At 39.9% G+C, this 21,573-nt stretch overlaps 1 protein-coding gene across 1 annotated transcript in view; it reads right to left on the minus strand.

Annotated features, from left to right (window-relative positions):
* Positions 1-1,708: 1,708 nt before the first annotated feature.
* galnt18b (UDP-N-acetyl-alpha-D-galactosamine:polypeptide N-acetylgalactosaminyltransferase 18b) overlaps positions 1,709-21,573 on the minus strand; it is a 139,746-nt gene continuing 119,881 nt past the window's right edge. Inside the window, exons 10-11 of the mRNA XM_067401495.1 lie at positions 18,764-18,928; positions 1,709-2,313 (exon numbers count right to left, since the gene is read on the minus strand). Coding sequence (XP_067257596.1) covers positions 2,167-2,313; positions 18,764-18,928 — 312 coding nt within the window. The 3' untranslated portion in view covers positions 1,709-2,166. The remainder of the gene's footprint in view (positions 2,314-18,763; positions 18,929-21,573) is intronic.

Raw genomic sequence — 21,573 nt, forward strand, 5'->3', positions numbered from 1 at the left:
TTTCTTTTTTTCTTCTTTTTTTTTTTTTCGAAACTCTTTTTTTTGTTAAAACATGAAAGGCATTGCTTGCACATTTTTTCACAGCCTGCCGAACATGATAGCTGTTGTTTCATTCTGATTTAATGCCTTTGGTCTGTTAGCTTTGATATACAAGAAGCAACAAAGCGAGATTCAAATCACAATTACAATACTAAATAAGCACAATATGAATTTTGGACCAAAGTAAAACTCTAGGACATTTTATTACAACCAAGTGCAGCGTTTCAACCTGTTCTTTATCAGGCACAATTCTTCTTATTGGCTGTAAAAAAAAAAAAAAAACCTCTGCAAGCTTTAATTTCAGTATGCATTCATTTTGTTGAAAATCAAACATTCAAATGTATAATGAATATAATATTGATATAATTTTAAATAAAATAGTTAAATATTTAATGAATAAATCCAATAATCCACCACATTGTGAACCTTGATTATACCCGTATTTAATGCAGTCGGAGACACATTACTTCTTTGTCCCTCAGGTTTTTTGCTCATAATCATGCAACCTGTCCATGTTGGAATCTTTCTAATTTGACTAAAGTTTACTAAGTCATGGTTGCAGCCATACCACATACCACTCTGTAGCACAAGACTGGTTGTCCCATTGAAGCTAAGCAGGGTTGAGCCTGGTCAGTATACCTGGTTGGGAGACCTCCTGGGTTGCTGCTAGAAGAGGTTTTGAAGGCAGCAGGATGTGCTCACCCTGTGTGGGTCCTAACGCCCCAGTATAATGACGGGGAAACTATACTGTAACAAGCGCCATCCTTCAGATGAGATGTTAAATCGAGGTCCTGACTTGTTCTGTGTCATTAATAACCCCAAGGCACTTCTCATGCAGGGGGGTAACCTCTGTGTCTTGGCCAGATTCTCTCCTTTGGCTCTTAAGAATCATGGCCTCCTAATAATCCCCATCTACTGAGCTGACTCTATCACTCTCTCTTTCTTCTCCACATATATCTGATAGCGCTCTGGTGTTATTATACTGTGGCTGCCGTTGCATCCAGGTGGATGCTGCACACTGGTGGTAGACGAGCAGAGACTCTGATATGATTGTAAAGTGCTTTGGGTGTACAGTAGTACAGTAGTGTAAAGCGCTGTATAAATGTTTCATTCTTTCATTCAAGTTACAGATACATTTGCGCCAAAATATCATAGAATTTGATTGGGCACACAGCTCAAAATAATGACAAAATGGCGGCCTTGGTGAGTATTCACATAAATACAGTCAGTTATGTTTTTAGCGATCGTAAACACGCATGTGTAACAGTATAATGGATCCGTGCGTCAGGTCTTAAAGTGACAGCAGCCTAATAAACCTGCTGCCAAATCATGACTAAATGGCAGTTTTTCCCCATGGTATTGATGTCAAAATTGATTGTATTCACCAGTTCCTCAAGTTAAGAACCAGTGCTACAAAATACTGTGTGAGCTTCAAGGAATACATATTGTATGCCATGTAGCTGAAGTAACAAAAAGTGAGTTGTTGTCTAGAGAGAGCACATCTGCTGACACTGCGAGGAATTACCTAACCTGTCATAACAACTACAGCTGTGTCTCTGCTTACAAGAATGATGCTACAAGGTCTTGTGTAGAAAAACTTAGAACAGCAAACTCACAATTTGTCATAGCATTTGTTCTTTTTACTGTTGTCAATTATAAATACTGAGAATATTCACTGTACACATGGATATAAAACAGTTGATTGTATCTAGATATGTTCCAACATATTGGCATGTCCCAAAAATGTACAGAGTTATTTCAAAATAATCTCAACCTACAAACCTGAGACACTAGAAATAAATACAGCAAGAACGTTGCCAAAGCTTTGCTACATAGTAGCAATTATGGCTTCAATGTGTGCATTGGAGCCGGTACAACCTTCAAGTCAAGACAAAACCAATTATATCTTGCACAAAATAAATCTCAGTACAGTGTAGAACCTCATTATACACAATGCAATATCTGCCAAATGTGGCTTATCGATATGCACAAGTACAGTAGCTAGGAAAAATGTTTAACATTTATCATATGATGTCAAAGTCAAATAGAGACATCCAGGTGCTTGAACTTTCCATCATTTCTTGATGCAGTCCTAGTTCCACCTATTCCTCAGTCTCGACAGTACCATCATAAGGTGCTACCAGGCAACATATTGGTTATGGTCCAGTTCTGGCCAGTGCATTTTTGGAGGGTCAGCTGATATCCGAACTCATTGTCATTGTTCTCCACGAGTTCGAGGCATCGCTTTGACTTTGTATTCTGGATGGAGCCTTCCTGAAGAAAGGAGAAAGAAAATAGATATATTTCATTACAGACTCCCTCGACTGTGCCCAGGCATGTTCCTGTATAGATGGAGCTGTCAGGGCTTCATCCGTCTTCCCCGAAAAGTCCCTTTCAATGTGGGTAACCTTTCACATCTCATGATCAGAAAAATCTGATGTGTGAAAATTTACAGTGTGATCTCATAAGAATACATAACACGTACACACACATCTTTGTATTTTTGGGAAGATGCTGAAACGTACAATTTGGACAAAGTGTCAGCATTTAAAAGGTAAAAGTACAGATCTTTATATTTCTATAGGCACGTTTTACAATTATGTGGATATTTTTGAGCCCCTAACCTCAGGCTGACACCAAACCACTTCTCAGCTATACAAAAACAGATACATTTACAATTGACAATAACTTTCATTAGAGAAATTAAAGTTGTAAATCATTGAAAAACATCCCCAGATCTCGTCCGTCAATGTAGTCAGAAAAGATTTGAATGCCACAGTGTCAAAAATTGCATGTTGGAATGTTGCAGTTGGTCACAAGACATTCACATTTTAAGTAATTTACATCAAGCAGGTGGGTTGCAAATTTTGACCATTTAAATGAATGCAATGTTTGAGTGTGCTTGAATGATGTGGATATTGATGATTAAATTACAGGCTTTGGTTACACTTTATTTTTTAAGGTGTCTTAGTTACACTGTAATTATACATTTAAGTACTGAGTCATATTAATTAACAACATGTACTTACTATAGGGTTAGGTTTAGGGTTTGGTGGTAGCACTTTATTTTAGTCCTATTCCCCATTTACATATTATGTACCTCTTACAGTAATAACTAGGTAATAACTAAGTACTAACCCTAAACCTAGACCTAAACCTAATCTTAACCTCTTAACCTAACCTGGGCTTTTTAGGTAAATACATTAAATAAATTTGATGACATTGTACATATTTGTCATTGATTAAATAAAATAAAAAAAATCAACCTATTAATTAAATAAATTCAATATTTTATGAACCTAAAATGATTCATAACATTTGCACATATCTAAACTTTTTAATCTGTGAAGTTTTAGTTTAGATTCTATTAATATTGTACATTATACATTATGTATATTTTAGTATTAATGTAATCATACAAATATTTATGTGCGCTAGAACTGTTACATATGAATAACTATGATTACTAATAGGGTGTGACGAGATGTCAAAATATTAAAATGTGATGAGATTTCTCGTCGAGTAAAAAGCTGTCTCGTAATATCGCCATTTTTGAACAAAACCAGCAACACTTGTGTTACGGGTGGCTGGTAGAGAGATGAGGCAGATACGGATTTCCACGATAATAGAGACTTTACTTCAAACAATGGCAATGAACAACAGACAGACACCTTAACAAAACAGAGAACGGACGAGGAGTGCAGGGAGTGAGTGCATTATATAGGAGTGCTAACAATAGAGTCCAGGTGCAGGTGATGAGTGATGATGAGGAACTGACGAGGGAAGTGAGTGCAGGTGTGGAGAACAGGAGGATTCTGGGAAATGGAGTCCAGGGAAACAAGGGATCTGTAACAGTACCTCCCCCTCCCGGTAGGCGCGTCCTCGCGTCGTAGATGTAACAACCGGGAGGGGGGCGGGCGCCCTGGAGACCTCAAACCGGAGCAGGGGAAGGAGTAAACTGGAGTGGAGGTCTCCAGGGCAGGTCCAAAAACCATGGCGGGTCAGGAGCCGTGGGCAGCCATGGCGGGTCAGGGGTTGAAGGCAGCCTTGGCGGGTCAGGAGCCGTGGGCAGCCATGGCGGGTCAGGAGCCGAAGGCAGCCATGGCGGGTCAGGTGCAGCGGGCAGCCATGGCGGGTCAGGTGCAGCGGGCAGACATGCAGCGGGCATACATGGCGGGTCAGGTGCAGCGGGCAGCCATGGCGGGTCAGGTGCAGCGGGCAGCCATGGCGGGTCAGGAGCCGAAGCCTTCGAGGCGTTGAGCCCAGGCGTCGCTGAAGGACTGGCGGGTGATGGCGGAACCGAAGGCTCCGCCGACCGAAGCGCAGCCGGGGCTCCAGAAGGCCGCAGTGCAAGCAGAAGGACAGCCAACAAAACGAACACCGGGGGGAGTGAGGAGGCCAACTGAATCCGAGGGACGGAGTGACGGAGCGGAGACGGAGGAGTGAAGTCCAGAGGGGAGGGCAGGCTGATGAATGACCAAGGTGTGAGTGGAGGCAGGATGGAGACTGGTGAAGCTGGAGGACTGATGGGCAACGGTGGAGCAGAGGGAGGTTGGAGCCGGGGTGAAGGTAATCGCCCAGAGGTCCGAGGTGGAGATCTGGGCGAGGGGGCTTGAGGTGGAGGTGCAGTATAGACATGACTAGGAGGAGGCGGGAGAGGGAGGCAGGGAGGGAAAACAGTCTTTGGGCTGGAGAGTTCAATCACAGAGACCATACTAGGAGCGGCTGGCTCGGCGGCGGCGGCTGGAGCGGCAGGCTCGGCGGCGGCGGCTGGAGCGGCAGGCTCGGCGGCGGCGGCTGGAGCGGCTGGCTCGGCGGCGGCGGCTGGAGCGGCTGGCTCGGCGGCGGCGGCTGGAGCTGAGGGCTCGGCGGCGGCTGGAGCTGAGGGCTCGTAGGCGGCGGCTGGAGCTGAGGGCTCGTAGGCGGCGGCTGGCGCTGAGGGCTCGTAGGCGTCGGAGACTGGAGAACTTTGCTTGGCGGCGGAGACTGGAGAATTTTGCTCGGCGGCGGAGACTGGAGAACTTTGCTCGGCGGCGGAGACTGGAGAACTTTGCTCGGCGGCGGAGACTGGAGAACTTTGCTCGGCGGCGGAGACTGGAGAACTTTGCTCGGCGGCGGAGACTGGAGAACTTTGCTCGGCGGCGGAGACTGGAGAACTTTGCTCGGCGGCGGAGACTGGAGAACTTTGCTCGGCGGCGGAGACTGGAGAACTTTGCTCGGCGGCGGAGACTGGAGAACTTTGCTCGGCGGCGGAGACTGGAGAACTTTGCTCGGCGGCGGAGACTGGAGAACTTTGCTCGGCGGCGGAGACTGGAGAACTTTGCTCGGCGGCGGAGACTGGAGAACTTTGCTCGGCGGCGGAGACTGGAGAACTTTGCTCGGCGGCGGAGACTGGAGAACTTGGCTCGGCGGCGGAGACTGGAGAACTTGGCTCGGAGGAGACTGGAGAACTTGGCTCGGCGGCGGAGACTGGAGAACTTGGCTCGGAGGAGACTGGAGAACTTGGCTCGGAGGAGACTGGAGAACTTGGCTCGGAGGAGACTGGAGAACTTGGCTCGGCGGAGACTGGGGTTGAGGGCCATTTCATCCCCTCAAATACAATTAAAATCCCCACAGGCACTGGAGCTGGCTCTGTGGGGACTGGAGCTGGCTCTGGAGATACTGGAGCTGGCTCTGGAGATACTGGAGCTGGCTCTGGAGATACTGGAGCGGGCTCTGGAGATACTGGAGCGGGCTCTGGAGATACTGGAGCGGGCTCTGGAGATACTGGAGCGGGCTCTGGAGATACTGGAGCGGGCTCTGGAGATACTGGAGCGGGCTCTGGAGATACTGGAGCGGGCTCTGGAGATACTGGAGCGGGCTCTGGAGATACTGGAGCGGGCTCTGGAGATACTGGAGCGGGCTCTGGAGATACTGGAGCGGGCTCTGGAGACATTGGGGCCGCTTTCTTCCTCCTCCTCCGCTTACTGGGCCCAGTAGCGGAATATGGGTCCAGCCTGGGGCAGGCAGGGAGTTCGCTGGAGCGGTGTGCGGAGGAAGCCGGAGGTTGACTAACTGGCCCGGCCAACCGTGTTTCTGGATGGACCGGACGACAACACTGATCCTGAACCTCTTTCACTAAGAATTTGGAGCCATTCAACCACAAAATTAAATTGATAGTTTCGCTTAAGGAGAAACAAAAAACAGGTTCATCAAAACGGATAGTGTCGTCATCCAATCCATCCAAAAACAGGGAGATCAACTGAGCGTCGGGCCAGTTAGACAAGCAAGCAAGCTCAACGAACTCCTCCACATACCTCTCCAGCGAACGTCCTACCTGCAGGAGCCCGATAATGCGTTCGCTGGCTGTTAGGGTGAGAGGCGATGGAGGAGCTGGATCCAGGGAGCTGGGGAAAGTCTCCATTCTTTTTTTTTCGTGGAAAATCCGGTCGGTTTTGGTCCGTTCTTCTGTTACGGGTGGCTGGTAGAGAGATGAGGCAGATACGGATTTCCACGATAATAGAGACTTTACTTCAAACAATGGCAATGAACAACAGACAGACACCTTAACAAAACAGAGAACGGACGAGGAGTGCAGGGAGTGAGTGCATTATATAGGAGTGCTAACAATAGAGTCCAGGTGCAGGTGATGAGTGATGATGAGGAACTGACGAGGGAAGTGAGTGCAGGTGTGGAGAACAGGAGGATTCTGGGAAATGGAGTCCAGGGAAACAAGGGATCTGTAACAACTTGTGGTGTGGAGGGATTACAAATGAACAAAAAATAGAGCTAAAAGATAAAAACTTTAATTTGCCAACGCATTTCGGCACACAGGCCTTCTTCAGGGCTAAAAGGTTACAGGTGTGTGCAGATTCCTTTAAGTGCAAACAGACACAAAATTCAAACTTACAATGAACCAATGAAAAAATTGCATATAATAACATCTACCAATCGCAATATCGTCATGACAGAGTGTGAGCGTGAAATTAACATAGAACATGTCACCATTATGTTTACATTACTGTCATTTTGCTTTTTTTTATAGAAATAAAACCATTTAATTAAGTTGGATAATGGTCGCTTCAATTGTAAACTAAGGCGAGATGACTGACAAGACCATGGCAGAGGATTCATTGTGCAACAGAGCCTAAGCGTCTGATAAATGTCTTATATTGTAGAATGCGTGCTCTGCACCACTGCTCCCTATACACAATACGTGCGATTGCGAATTAGAAAGTGAAAGTAAAACGCAAGCTCCCTTATGCGTGCAAATTAGGCTACATACAACAGCCTGTCTCCCAATATCAAACCTATCTTAGGCTGGTCTGTGTAGTTGTAACCACCTCTTAGCTCTAGTCTCTGTTTGCAGTTTTAATAAAGACAGACTACTTTGCACTTATTATGGTGGCACTTACCGTTTACACTTAATAAGACCCTGTTATTTATGTTTGTTATTTATGCTGTTTTTATTTCTGTGTTCAATGTGTGGAAAGGAGTTCAATTAGGAGGCCTCAATCAGAAGTTCTTGAAGCTCATAATAGTCTCACGTGAAATCATACAGGAGAGAAGCCAGTCAGTTGAGTTTGTGGCAAAACCATACACAGTGCTTGTATGTTGTTGGTTTTCAATGCATATGATAATTCATACTCAGAAAGTACAACTGAAAATGACATTCATTACAAGATGATTAGTTCAAACATTTCAAAATGCACCTGCAGACTATTTTTCCAGTCATGAATTTTGTCATCGAGCATTTCTTAAAAATACTGTGCAAAAAACTTGTCTCGTCTCGGCCTCGTGAACCTAATCTTGTGTCTTGTCTCGTGAGCTAAGTTTCTCGTCACACCCCAACTAATGAGATATTAAAAACATGTTTTGCATTAGTAAGTAATTCAAGCTTAAATTGTATGTATTGTATTTTTTAGGGACATGATTATTTGCATTGATTTTATTAGATATTTATTTTATAAATATATTTGTTCGCATAACGCTGATGAAAATGAGATAATTCTTGTGTTATGGTAAAGAGAAATAATAATAATAATAATTTGGATTTTGTGATGAAATGTGACACAGTCATAATCTTGAAAGGTTTTTTGAAACTGGCCCATGGAGAGAATAACATGAGGTTTGGGTCAAACTTTAGAGACATCAGGCACATCAAATTCATATTCATCTTTCATCTCCTCTTCTGAAAAGGGCTTGATAGAGTCACAGCTGGTGTATCTGTGAGGGAACAGCAACGCTGCAGGGTTAGACATGAGAGAGCAGGCTAAGAGCTAAAGGGAAGCATCCGCACTGATCTCAAGCCGGGAAGGATGGAACTGCAGGACTGAGATAGGGTGGCTGATTTTTTTCGCTGCCAGCATTCATTTTAACCCGCTTTTCACAGAAGAGAACGCCTGTGGCCTTAAGACCCGGGTTTATGAGGTCTCAGTACCACAGACTCCCTCTCGCTCTTTGAGAGGCGCTCAAGGAGTCTGACACCGCTGTGGTCAGGAGGTCTTCAGGTAGAGGCTTACATTCACTAACAGTCTCCTTAAGAAGGGTTATCTGAAGCCTATAATGTGCTGCCTCTAAGTTTAAGAGAACAACAAGAGAAAAAGCTACAAGCATTACATTTTAACAGGTCAATAAGTGTCCGTGTTATTTTATCCCTGTGTGCACCAAACCCACCTGGTGGGTTTACTGCCAAAAGGGTCTTTTTTTAGTTTCATCTGACCATAGAAACCGGTCCTGTTTGAAGTTCCAGTCGTGTCTGACAACTGAATATGCTGGAGATTGTTTTTGGATGAGAGCAGACGATTTTTCTTGAAACCCTCCCATATGGTGGTGTAGGTGCTGTTTAATATTTTCCTTTTTTCAATCTCTGCAATTCTCCAGCTGTGATCCTTGGAGAGTCTTTGTCCACTCAAACTCTCCTTCTCACTGTGCATTAGGATGCTATAGACACATGTCCTCGTCCAGTCAGATTTGTAACATCTCTAATTGATTGAAACTTCTTAATTATTGTCCTGATGGTGGAAATGGGAATTTTCAATGCACATCAGAACTATATTCTGTGGTTTTACTCATTGTGATGAATGATTAAGGGAGCTTGGCCTTTGTGTTTCCTCATATTCATACTCCTGTGAAACCAGAAGTCATGACTGGATAATTTCATGTTCATGATGAAAAAAAAATTCATATTTACTAAAAAAATGTAAATATGAATGGGAATATACTTCAGAGATATTTCACTCATAAGAATTTCTAGGGGTGCCAATAATTGCGGACAATGTGTATTAGAAGAAAACATTTATTTTATAATGTGATTTTCCCTCCACATTCATTAGTTTTACTTCAATGAAAGGTTAGATTTTTTTTTTTTTTTTTTAATGTAAGATCAAAAGGATGAACAATGCAGATTTATTTTCACAGCCTTCTTTAATCATATTTAAAGAGTACCAATAATTCTGACCATAACTGTGTGTGTATATTGAAACTTTGTTGCCAATATTTATACACCGATCAGGCATAACGTTATGACCACCTTCCTAATATTGTGTTGGAGTTGGAGCCTCCATGGATCGGACTTGTTTGTTCAGCACATCCCACAGATGCTCGATTGGATTGAGATCTGGGGAATTTGGAGGCCAAGTCAACACCTCAAACTCATTGTTGTGCTCCTCAAACCATTCCTGAACCATTTTTGCTTTGTGTCAGGGCGCATTATCCTGCTGAAAGAGGCCACAGACACCAGGGAATACCGTTGTACATGGTCTCAACAATGCTTAGGTAGGTGGTACATGTCTAAGTAACATCCACATGGATGGCAGGACCCAAGGTTTCCTAGCAGAACATTGCCCAAATCATCACACTGCCTCCGCCGGCTTGCCTTTTTCCCAAAGTGCATCCTGGTGCCATTTGTTCCCCAGTTAAAAGAGACGCACACACACCCGGCCATCCACGTGATGTAAAAGAAAATGATTCGTCAGACCAGGCCACCTTCTTCCATTGCTCCGTGGTCCAGTTCTGATGTTATTCACTTCACCTGTCAGTGCTTATAATGCTATGCCTGATCGGTGTGCATTAAAGTGGACAAATGGAAGTATCAAGCTTAATATGAATACATAACCAGTGTGCTTATTTAGATATTCTGAAAATAAATATGAATAAGAAGTATTGACTATAAGTACAGAATGTGGTTGGAGGCCAATTAAACTAGATTTAGTTTGAATAAAATTTTAAGCTTGTTGTATTGGTAAGTTCTAATGTCTATTTTAAATGCTAAATTCAGTGTCCTACTGAGGTATTGAAGTGGTTTTCTTTTCCCTAGTTCTTCCTTTAACCCTTAAATTTTCCGCCATTCATTCTTACATATTCGGGTCTTTATCGACCCGGATCTTTATCTAACAGGGAAGGATCTCTACCTGTTGTGATAATATAAAACTCCTCTGATATTAGAGTAACAATTACAGAAGAATAAAATAAAGCATATTTTGTTACTTTTTGGAGCTTGAAAGGGTTCAGTTTGAGCAGATGTTTTATGCCATCATCACTGTCCTCGTCAGAGCTCATTTCCCAGTAAATTCAGCAAATAATAGGCTAGTTTAATGTCTGAGCCCATTCGCGATCTCAAACAAATTCTCAAAACTATATAATTTTTAACATCTTCAAAATCAATATTTCAATCGCTAACAGCTTCACCAGATCCATCCAGTGACAGATACAGTCATATTTGATTGCGTTCAGTACTTGCTCTGCAGTAAATCACTGAGCCATTTCATGTGTCTTATTTTGTTTTCTGTCTGAATGAGTCGTCACTTCAGCATTGTGTATCAGACATTGCCACCTTGTGGAATAAAGGTGAATTGCACTTATTCCGTCATCTAAGATTCAATTATTGTTGTGCAGAAAAAATATATGTACACTCATACACACCTCGGGTCGTTTGCGATTTTACAAAAAAAAATGAATACAAAAATAGGCATTATTTTATAATTTTATGATTTTTTTCTTGTTATATTCTTTATAATGAATTGATTGAGGAATACCAAGAATGTTGATGTCTAACTTTAAAAACGGAACAAGGAGGAGGGTAGTGAATGATGTCCTGGGTCACTAAAGACCCGAGGTATGTATTTAAGGGTTAAAGATAAAAACCATTGTCTTCATTTTGCTGTATTATTATTATTATGTTTTAAAATACTATGAAGACCTGTCAAAGTCAAAGATAAAACCAGAAGAAAAAAACTGGCATGCAACTTCAGTGTTGCTCATGATGCTTTCTTCTGATATTACAGTCTTTAAAGTCTCAATGACTTTTGATTAAAAAATTGCAAGACTCATTCATAATTCATAAAACCGTTAGTTTATTGATACTGCTGACAATTGTTGAGCAGCCGAAAGTTTTGAAAGTCAATGATTTAAAAGAATCTTCCTCAACTTTGAGCTTGAATCATCAAAATCCTTGAGGAACTGAGGGTTATTTCATCATTATGGGTTATTTCTGACAGCTATTTCAACATCTGAGGGTTACCTCATTGTGTTTAAAAAATAACCTTGCTCATTTTTCTTGACAAATGCAATGAGAACAAAAAATGGACTCAATAACATGCAAATAAACACTCTTAGCCAAAGTGTCCTTTGAAACTAATAAAATAAGAACATAACAACATGATATTTATATCGTTTTTGCTCATTGAAAATACGCCCTTGTTTGTTTTCTGGAAAGAGTTCATCACTTCATCCTAATTTAATTTGCCATATATGTGGTACTTGTCTTAGTACGCCTGCTAATGCTGCCTGAGGCACAATGTTCCACTCATAATGGTGCATAAGAAGTGTGTTAAAGGTTACAGGTTTCCAAAGTCTTTAAAGTGATTCATTCAAGCATGGGAAATCTAACATGGCGGTGTGCATCCAGCTGTGGGCATAGGGTAAATATGAAGGGCAATGCTAAATCAGCCCATCACTTGAACTGTTGCGCATCACTGGCTGATGTCGATATAAATGATCTCTCACAATCCCAGAGAACCAGGCCGGTTTCCAGACCTAATAATCAATTCGCTGTATAGAATTGGTCAGTTGGCTGTTATGAGAATGGCCTTGTACTCTTACATCACGTCTAAGAAGTCAACCAACTTGAGAAATTTATATTGACCTCATCTATTTCATGTGTGTGCGAGTGTGAGACTGAGATTAGACTGGAGCGATGCCTTCAGCCATAACTAATGTGAGATACATTCATAAACACAAAAGGCTGTTAGAGAGGCAGCAGAGATATTTCATAATTGGAGAAAGAAGTTACAAATAGCAAACGATAAGACTAAAAACTAATTAAAGAGAGTAACTGACACACATTTCAATGAGTAACATCATCTGCCCTATTAAGAACTACAACAATTCTAATAAACAGACAGTCGCACTGTACTTTATGCATCTCATGCAAGCCAGTAAAATCAGTATTATTAAAAGTAATCTATCAACTGTTTTATTTCTAGTCACCCTCCTCTTATTAATAAAGAAAATGGCTTTTTAAAACTTATATTAAAACTGTAAAACACAGTGACTGTTTTTAAAAGTGTGAACAGCAACTAGCCACAAAGTACAGTTACTGTATATGGACCCCGACGGATAAGACACCAATATTGAAAACTTCGGTTTAAGTGCTTAAACTTACATTTTTAAGTAAAATCGAAGTTCAATGCATTTTTTTGTACTCTAAATTCAATTAATAGTGAAATGTAATAGTGATAGTATTTACTGTGAGTGAATGAAAATAAAAAACATTTTACAGTGTATGAAAGTACAATAATATAAAATATTAAAGCTGAAAGCAGTGTTGAATGGGACCTCGCACCTGGGGAAACCACCAATCTTCCTCTTTTGAGGTGTTAATCACATACATAAGCACTTAGCCAAGTGTTGCATTATTTAACATGTTTCTAACATGTTTGATATACAAACCCGATTCCAAAAAAGTTGGGACACTGTACATATTGTGAATAAAAAAGGAATGCAATAATTTAAAAATCTCAGAAACTTTTTTTTTTATTCATAATAGAATATAGATATCATATCAAATGTTGTAAGTGAGACAATTTGAAATGTCATGCCAAATATTGGCTCATTTTGGATTTCATGAGAGCTACACATTCCAAAAAAGTTGGGACAGGTAGCAATAAGAGGCTGGAAAAGTTAAATGCTGGAGGACCAATTTGCAACTTATTAGGTCAATTGGCAACATGAGTGGGTATAAAAAGAGCCTCTCAGAGTGGCAGTGTCTCTCAGAAGTCAAGATGGGCAGAGGATCACCAATTCCCCCAATGCTGCGGCCAAACATAGTGGAGCAATATCAGAAAGAGTTTCTCAGAGAAAAACTGCAAAGAGTTTGAAGTTATCATCATCTACAGTGAATAATATCATCCAAAGATTCAGAGAATCTGGAACAATCTCTGTGTGTAAGGGTCAAGGCCGGAAAACCATACTGGATGCCTGTGATCTTCGGGCCCTTAGACGGCACTGCATCACATACAGGAATGCTGCTGTAATGGAAATCACAACATGGGCTCAGGAATACTTCCAGAAAACATTGTCGGTGAACACAATCCACCGTGCCATTCGCCGTTGCCGGCTAAAACTCTATAGGTCAAAAAAGAAGCCATATCTAAACATGATCCAGAAGCGCAGGTGTTTTCTCTGGGCCAAGGCTCATTTAAAATGGACTGTGGCAAAGTGGAAAACTCTTCTGTGGTCAGACGAATCAAAATTTGAAGTTCTTTTTGGAAAACTGGGACGCCATGTCATCCGGACTAAAGAGGACAAGGACAACCCAAGTTGTTATCAGCGCTCAGTTCAGAAGCCTGCATCTCTGATGGTATGGGGTTGCATGAGTGCGTGTGGCATGGGCAGCTTACACATCTGGAAAGGCACCATCAATGCTGAAAGGTATATCCAAGTTCTAGAACAACATATGCTCCCATCCAGACGTCGTCTCTTTCAGGGAAGACCTTGCATTTTCCAACATGACAATGCCAGACCACATACTGCATCAGTTACAACATCATGGCTGCGTAGAAGAAGGATCCGGGTACTGAAATGGCCAGCCTGCAGTCCAGATCTTTCACCCATAGAAAACATTTGGCACATCATAAAGAGGAAGATGCGACAAAGAAGACCTAAGACAGTTGAGCAACTAGAAGCCTGTATTAGACAAGAATGGGACAACATTCCTATTCCTAAACTTGAGCAACTTGTCTCCTCAGTCCCCAGACGTTTGCAGACTGTTATAAAAAGAAGAGGGGACGCCACACAGTGGTAAACATGGCCTTGTCCCAACTTTTTTGAGATGTGTTGATGCCATGAAATTTAAAATCAACTTATTTTTCCCTTAAAATTATATATTTTCTCAGTTTAAACATTTGATATGTCATCTATGTTGTATTCTGAATAAAATATTGAAATTTGAAACTCCCACATCATTGCATTCTGTTTTTATTCACAGTTTGTACAGTGTCCCAACTTTTTTGGAATTGGGTTTGTATCATTTCATATTTAAATGTGTTTCTGAGAGTGAATTACAGTGTGAAGCATGCCATTTTCTGTTGCCAGAAGGTGACGCTATGACTAACTGCATACGAAAACTCAAAATCTTCGCAATTTATCATCACTAAGGCCATAAAATTAGACTGGCCAAATATGATGTTGATCTGGTTATATCTCTATGAGGAGTTAATTACAATGTAAAACAACACATTTCCTGTTGCCCGCAGGTGGCGCTATGACTGTAACTGAATATTGGCATGTAGATGTCTTCAGGTCAGGAGTCTAATAAAACATGTGAACATTGGACATGTCTGAGTTACAACAATTTCCTGTTTCATGGTGAAACATCAATGTCAGGTCACCACGGACACCCCCTTCAGTGAAAAATCAAGATCTTCACAATTTAACATTGTAAAGACCTTTAGACTGACCAAATATGACGTTGATCTGATTAAAGCTCTAGGAGGAGTACAACATCTGGAAATGGCAAAAACTGCAAATATTTTGCAGAGAAAATTCAAAATATCTCACTTCCTGTTGGGTTTTCAGATTTTGCTCCAAGACACTTTTTTGTAGGTATTGGGCTGTTACATGTATCTGCCGAATTTTCATACTTTAAGTATACCAGTTTATATGTTTTCATTGTAATTTTAGCTTAATTTTCAGTAATTTTGTTATGTGCTTTTATCATTTGAATTTTTACTATTGAGGTTTAATTTATTTTTATTTCAGTTTTAGATTTATTTTTTATTAGTAATTTTAGTGCTTTAACTTAAACTTATTTGAGTTAGCAGCCAATGCAACATTTCTAATTTTTATTTAATATTTATATTTTATTTTATTTCAACTTTATTTCAATTAACAAAATGTTTTAAACTGTTTTTGCATTAATAACTCTGCTTCTTATCTTCGTATACTGCATGCAAAGGCAGCGTTTTTCAGTTTTTGGTCATTGCAATGAATGGCTTTAGATGTCAATAAAATACTGACAATTATGTGTTATATTGTTTTATTATCATAAGCCTGATTCACTGGCCTACAGTCCACCACAATCCAGTCATCAAGTTTGATTATCAGTCTCTCAGCGGTATACATGATATTGTATTCCATCTGTGCTTTTGTTTTAATTACTGGTCTATTTACACATGCAGATCTTTGACAAATGTGACACACCTCACTGTTTTTTAGCATCTCACGCCATGAGTGTTACGTTTTTAAATATTTATGTACATGACAGGGGGGGTGATTAATTTGCATTTAAAAACACTTATTTTTATAATTAATCACAAAACTGACACATTAAAGTGCCCTAGTTCCAAGAGAAATAACATTTAGTTGTGAAAATAGCATCTGTCATTATGAAATATGAAAGCATTTTGTCTCTGGATTTCAGAAGAGCCCTTTAGCTTGATGTGCCACTTATTTTGTTTGTGAGAGTTTGAAAACACAATTATTTTGACTATTACCTTATCCAGCAACCAAAGAAGAAATCAGCCCTGTTTACCATTACCATCATGTCTTATTCACATTATATGAATGTGTGAACTGCTGTGAAATCACAGGATTTAGGGGAATAACAGAGTTGATAATGCATTTGAGCTTTACACTTGAAAGGAGCTGAGGAATGTATGACTCCATCTGACCATTGTGGCTCTAATTAGAGGTTTTGAAGTGATTAAATGTCCAAATACCCATCCACAAGGACTTTTTCAAATAAATCTTTAATGTTAACTTCTTTACAAACTTCTCTATCTATACTCTGCTTGTCAAAATATAGAGGTGCACCTTATTTATTTATTTGTTTTTTTAGTCATGCAGGTTTGCTTTTAATGAGAAATCTTTGCCTTTATTACACTGATGCAAAGGACATCAAAATTAGTTTTTATTTGAATTCAGCTATATTATTTTGTTTGCTGTGGTTCATATTTTAATCTCCGTTGTCTTCTCAAGGAGCTCTGCTCTACTGAAGTGTTAACATTTCACATTTTCTTTTTTTAGCTGGATGACTAAAACATGAACCTTATCAACATCAGCTTTCATCATGGCAGTCACTCTTACACTTCACAAACAAGCACTGCACAGTCCCTGACAAAACATGACATCTCAGTGGAGCAGAAACAACAGCTTAAAACAGCAAAGTTAAAAATGTAATGTTGGTTTGTTAAAAAAGAAACTGATATCCCAAATTGCCACCCCAACTTTTTCAGATACATACATCTAACCATTTGTAATTGAGGACCCATTTTATATTAAGTGGCCTTAACTACTATGTACTTACATTTAAATTAATCATTTGATACAATGCACTTATTGTGTACATACATGTTTTTACATTGTACTTATATTTTAAAATCACCTGCATGTAATTACATCTGTAATTAATTTCTGTAATTACATTTATAATTACACTGTTGGCCCATCCCTTACACCTTACTCCTACCCTTAAACCTACCCATATCACCAAAGCTTTCCCTAACCTTACCCGTACCACACCTCAATAGCTGCAAATGTGTTTTGCAATTCAATATGAACCCAATAAGTGTCATGATCACTAGTGAGAGTGCCCTAGTCAGCCACTAGAGGGCACTCCATCCTGGACTCTTGTTTTCACCCCTTGGACTACATTACCCATAACTCACTTCCCTGGACTCATTATCTCATTGTCATTGCACCCAGCTGTTTTGTGTTTGTTCAATTAGTGTCTGTCTATTTATACCTGGTTGTCTCTGCTTTTGTCATGGTTTCTTCATTCATGTTCCCGAGTCTCTGTTTTGGTTTTCTTTGTGTTTTGTTCCTGTCATTGTTTTGTTTGGACTGTCTCCCTGGATTTTTGACTATTGACTGGCTCATGGATTACGTTTCTGGATTTCCCCAATAAATACCTGCATTTGTACCTACCCTGTTTGTCTTCGTGTGTGCCGTGACAATAAGTACATTGTACTTATTTTTTGATGTAAGTACATAGTAGTTAAGGTCACTTAATATAAAGTGGGACCGTAATTGATCTTACAACAGTGTTTACTTAACTAAGGGTGGGATCTCTATCTCTGTTCAGCAATAATAAGAAATAACCCACACATATGATGCAGGCAACAGAAGTATCTTGGATGAAGCCCATGTGCATTTAGTACAGATGTTCACTTTACATAGAAATTTATGGAGGAAATAAGCCAAATAACCTGCTCAATTTTTCTTAATTTAAAGGGGTCATGAACTGTGTTGTTTTATAATGTTTCCTTGGGTGCACTTATAATGTTATCATGCTTTTTACATCAAAAAATGTCACAAGTTTGAAATAAAAGGCATTTTTCCTACCCTGATTTTAGCCCTCTGGTTTGAACGCTCTGTTTTAAGGGGCGTGTCTGCTGTGAGACTTCAGTGTAAACACCCACTATTGTGATTGGCTGACATCTTTGCATTTGAAATAACTACGTATTACTCTCTCCAAAACCTTCAGCACATTTTTCCTATTACAGCTCTCAATGTTAACTAATCTTGAAAAGTGTAGATTATAGCATTACATTTAGATCTATTGCATTATGTTTAGATCGTGGCATGAAAGGTTGCAGTGATGAACATTGTAGCCGATCACAGACATTGAGCGCATGTAAGCAGTGATCTTGTCATTGCAACTCAATTTCTGCACACTAACGAATGCTTTCATCATAACTAACAGTGTAAACATGATGTAAATAAGAGATTCATTGATATAATGGGAGTTTTGGCACGAGTCCAGAACTCAGTCACTGATAAACTCGTGCTGTTTGATTGACAGCTCCAGAGACTGTAAAGGGAGCGTTCTTTGATCGCTTTCTAAACACATGACAATAAATGACTTCGAATTTTGATTTCATGGTGACTTTAAATGGCCCCTTTGGATTCCTAGTATTTAAATTGCATGTTCCATAACAACACCTTCTTATCATAGTTAAAGAAATTTGCCAAAATAAGAAGGTTTGTATGTATCTGACAGTTCAAAAAAGCTTGTTGAACTTGGCGAATGGCGAATGGAAACCAGGTTTCTCCACACAAAAACTATCTGGCCTGTCATCTATCTAAGGTCATCTAAGGTCAGTTATAACCAGGTTGTTGTGAGTGATTAATTTCCTGATGATATCAAAAATGAATACAGTTTTTTTTTTTTTTAGGTGTATATCACTTAACAGGAGTGAGAACCTGTTGTGAGAATGCAGACTGTGCAGCAGGTTTGTATTACCTGAGTAAAATGCCAGTGGAGCTTCATACGTTTAGCCACAGCGTAGCTGCACTCAATGAGCCGTGGCCGGCCGTTCACATCCACCAGGCACTTGTTGTCATCATCGTCAATGGTGGGGCTCAAGATGCCCACGAATAACTGCTGAGTGCTGGTGTAGTATACATTCTGCAATGACAGAGCACACTCATGAATAAACCAGACTACAGAGTACGTTAGTGAAAGAGCACGTCTTACAGCAAATAGTCACTTTACATGTATACGTTACTGTGGAAGATTACAAGGACAGGCAATTGAACCTTTCAGTAAAATAAACATCTATATCTCATGTCACAAGACACAATCTCCATGCAGCAGACCATGAAAATACACAAGCTAAAGGTGTGATTTCAAATTAACCGAAGACAGAGGGCACATTTTATTGCTTTTAAACTTATTTATGAAGCATTTTGGTGCTTTGCACTTTGAAAATTAAGGGGAAAAGGCACATAAATAATATAGAACATAAAGAATGACTCATTTATGCAACTCATATATGTAAAGTGTAATATTTATAACAATAATATCTAGACATTTTCCCACTTCACATACAAAGCATTTATTTGGCGTGTTAACTGTTTGATGTTTCACATCTGGAAGCTCTAAATACAGTTCATTAATCATTGAATAAGGTTTGGGAATATGCTAACAAACTTCTTCCACACTTTGAGTGCCAGGGTGCCTTTGTGTGTGTGTTTTTTTTTTTTTTTTGCCATACTAGTATATCTCTGTTTGTTGAATAAACAATGCATTATTCATGGTATGCAAGTGAGTGCTAGCATTATGTATTAGATAGACTCGAACAGAACCTTGGTGCATTAACACCTTAGAACAGATGATCACATTTAGCCTTTACTAATGCCTAAACTTTTGCAGAGAAAAACACACCTTTATTAGTGTGGTTTTGAAGGGGTCATGCCATTTAAATACTTGTCAGTGTATTATGTCCCATGTGGTGCACTTATAACATAAGTCCAGTTCTATGTGGCAAAAAAAATAAAAAAAATAAATAAATAATGTAATGTAATTTTTATGACCATCTTCCAATATCTATCTGGCCCTTAGAATTGAAAAGGCTATTTTTTGCAACCCAGGATCACTGGAAATACGTGATACAAAAAACTTCCTATACATAAAATTCACTGCAGTTTCCATCTGAAATGAACAATAGAGGCAGTAAAAGCAACTTTTTATTAATAAACACTTATTTTTGAGTAATTAGTAAGCCTTGCACAATACAATATTTTGACATGTTTACCATACTTCTTGACATGCCCAGTTCCAGAATTAAATCACTGAGGGTGCTCTAGTAAAGTGCAGATGTAGTCTATTGTCCATATTGTCCAGCATGAAAAACAATAGTTACTTTCTAATTACTTGTAAAATTTGCTAGCAATTTTCTGAGTGAAAACTGTTTTAAAGCCTATGCAGATCATATGAAAACATACACAAGAGAATGTACAAATTCATACCAAGCCAACAATTTACAAAAAAAAAAAAAAGAGAAAAAAAAGGTTAAGAATTGCCTTTTTTTCCACAGAATTGTTGACATTTTTGCAGATTTATTAAAAAAGAAAAACTGAAATATCACATGGTCCTAAGTATTCAGACCCTTTTGCTGTGACACTCATATATTTAACTCAGGTGCTGTCCATTTCTTCTGATCATCCTTGAGATGGTTCTACACCTTCATTTGAGTCCAGCTGTGTTTGATTATACTGATTGGACTTGATTAGGAAAGCCACACACCTGTCTATATAAGACCTTACAGCTCACAGTGCATGTCAGAGCAAATGAGAATCATGAGGTCAAATGAACTGCCTGAAGAGCTCAGAGACAGAATTGTGGCTTTCCATTTTAAAGGGGGTCTGAATATTTTCCTACCCACTGTAAACTTGCAATTTTGGAAAAAAAAGAAAAGAAAAAAAAAACTATATAACATGCAATTCTAACTTTATATCACAAAACTTCTGACTATATAACTCGCAATTGTGAGTTTATATCACGCAATTGCAAAAATAAATACAAAATTGTCACTGAGTGTTAAAAACAAACTTCAGCCTTTACTCAAGACGGGATTCTTCAGGTGGATATCAAGAACAGCAGAAGTTAATGAGCAAACGGACAAATGAACAAACTAATCGGGTGGTTTTGATTTGACAGGAAATGGGTATTGTGTTACAGAGGCCGTGCCAAATCTGTCCGAGGTTCAAAAGGAAGCACTGTTAATTGTGTTGTTGATGTAATTTCCTGTGATGGGAGGGCTGTCAATGCGTGAGCCAGAAACACCAGTGGCATCTGTCTGAAGAATCACCGGCAGTCAATCTCCAGATGGCCTGCAGGAACTCACCCCTTCAATGACATGTATGATGAAGAGACTTGAAAGGCGTTAGTGTGTGTAGTGCATGTTTCTGTGTGTGACTGAACGTGTGTAGAGAGAGGGTGAGCAGAAGGAGAGCAGCCGAGGGGCTGAGGAACATCTGGCAGACATGTCAGGCTAGTCTCTTCAGAGCCACTTTGGCCGAGGCAAATCACTGTTTAAGTCACAAACCTAACATTGCTTGCTGCTTCATGCATAAAAAAAGAGTTCACCTACGAATGAATTCTTCAAATGTGTCATTCTAATGGAAACTCTGAAGCAAAAACGGAGCAGAAAAGTGCGGAGCGCTCCATTTGTTGCTCTTGAGTTTGAGCAGCGGCAGGTGCGTTTTCCTCCTGAAGGATTTTCACTTGTTTAAAGTTCAGAGAGTCCTCTGGCCATCTTTGATTTCAAA

Source organism: Chanodichthys erythropterus, chromosome 11 (genome assembly GCF_024489055.1).
Source record: "Chanodichthys erythropterus isolate Z2021 chromosome 11, ASM2448905v1, whole genome shotgun sequence".
In the NCBI taxonomy this organism is placed as follows: domain Eukaryota; kingdom Metazoa; phylum Chordata; class Actinopteri; order Cypriniformes; family Xenocyprididae; genus Chanodichthys; species Chanodichthys erythropterus.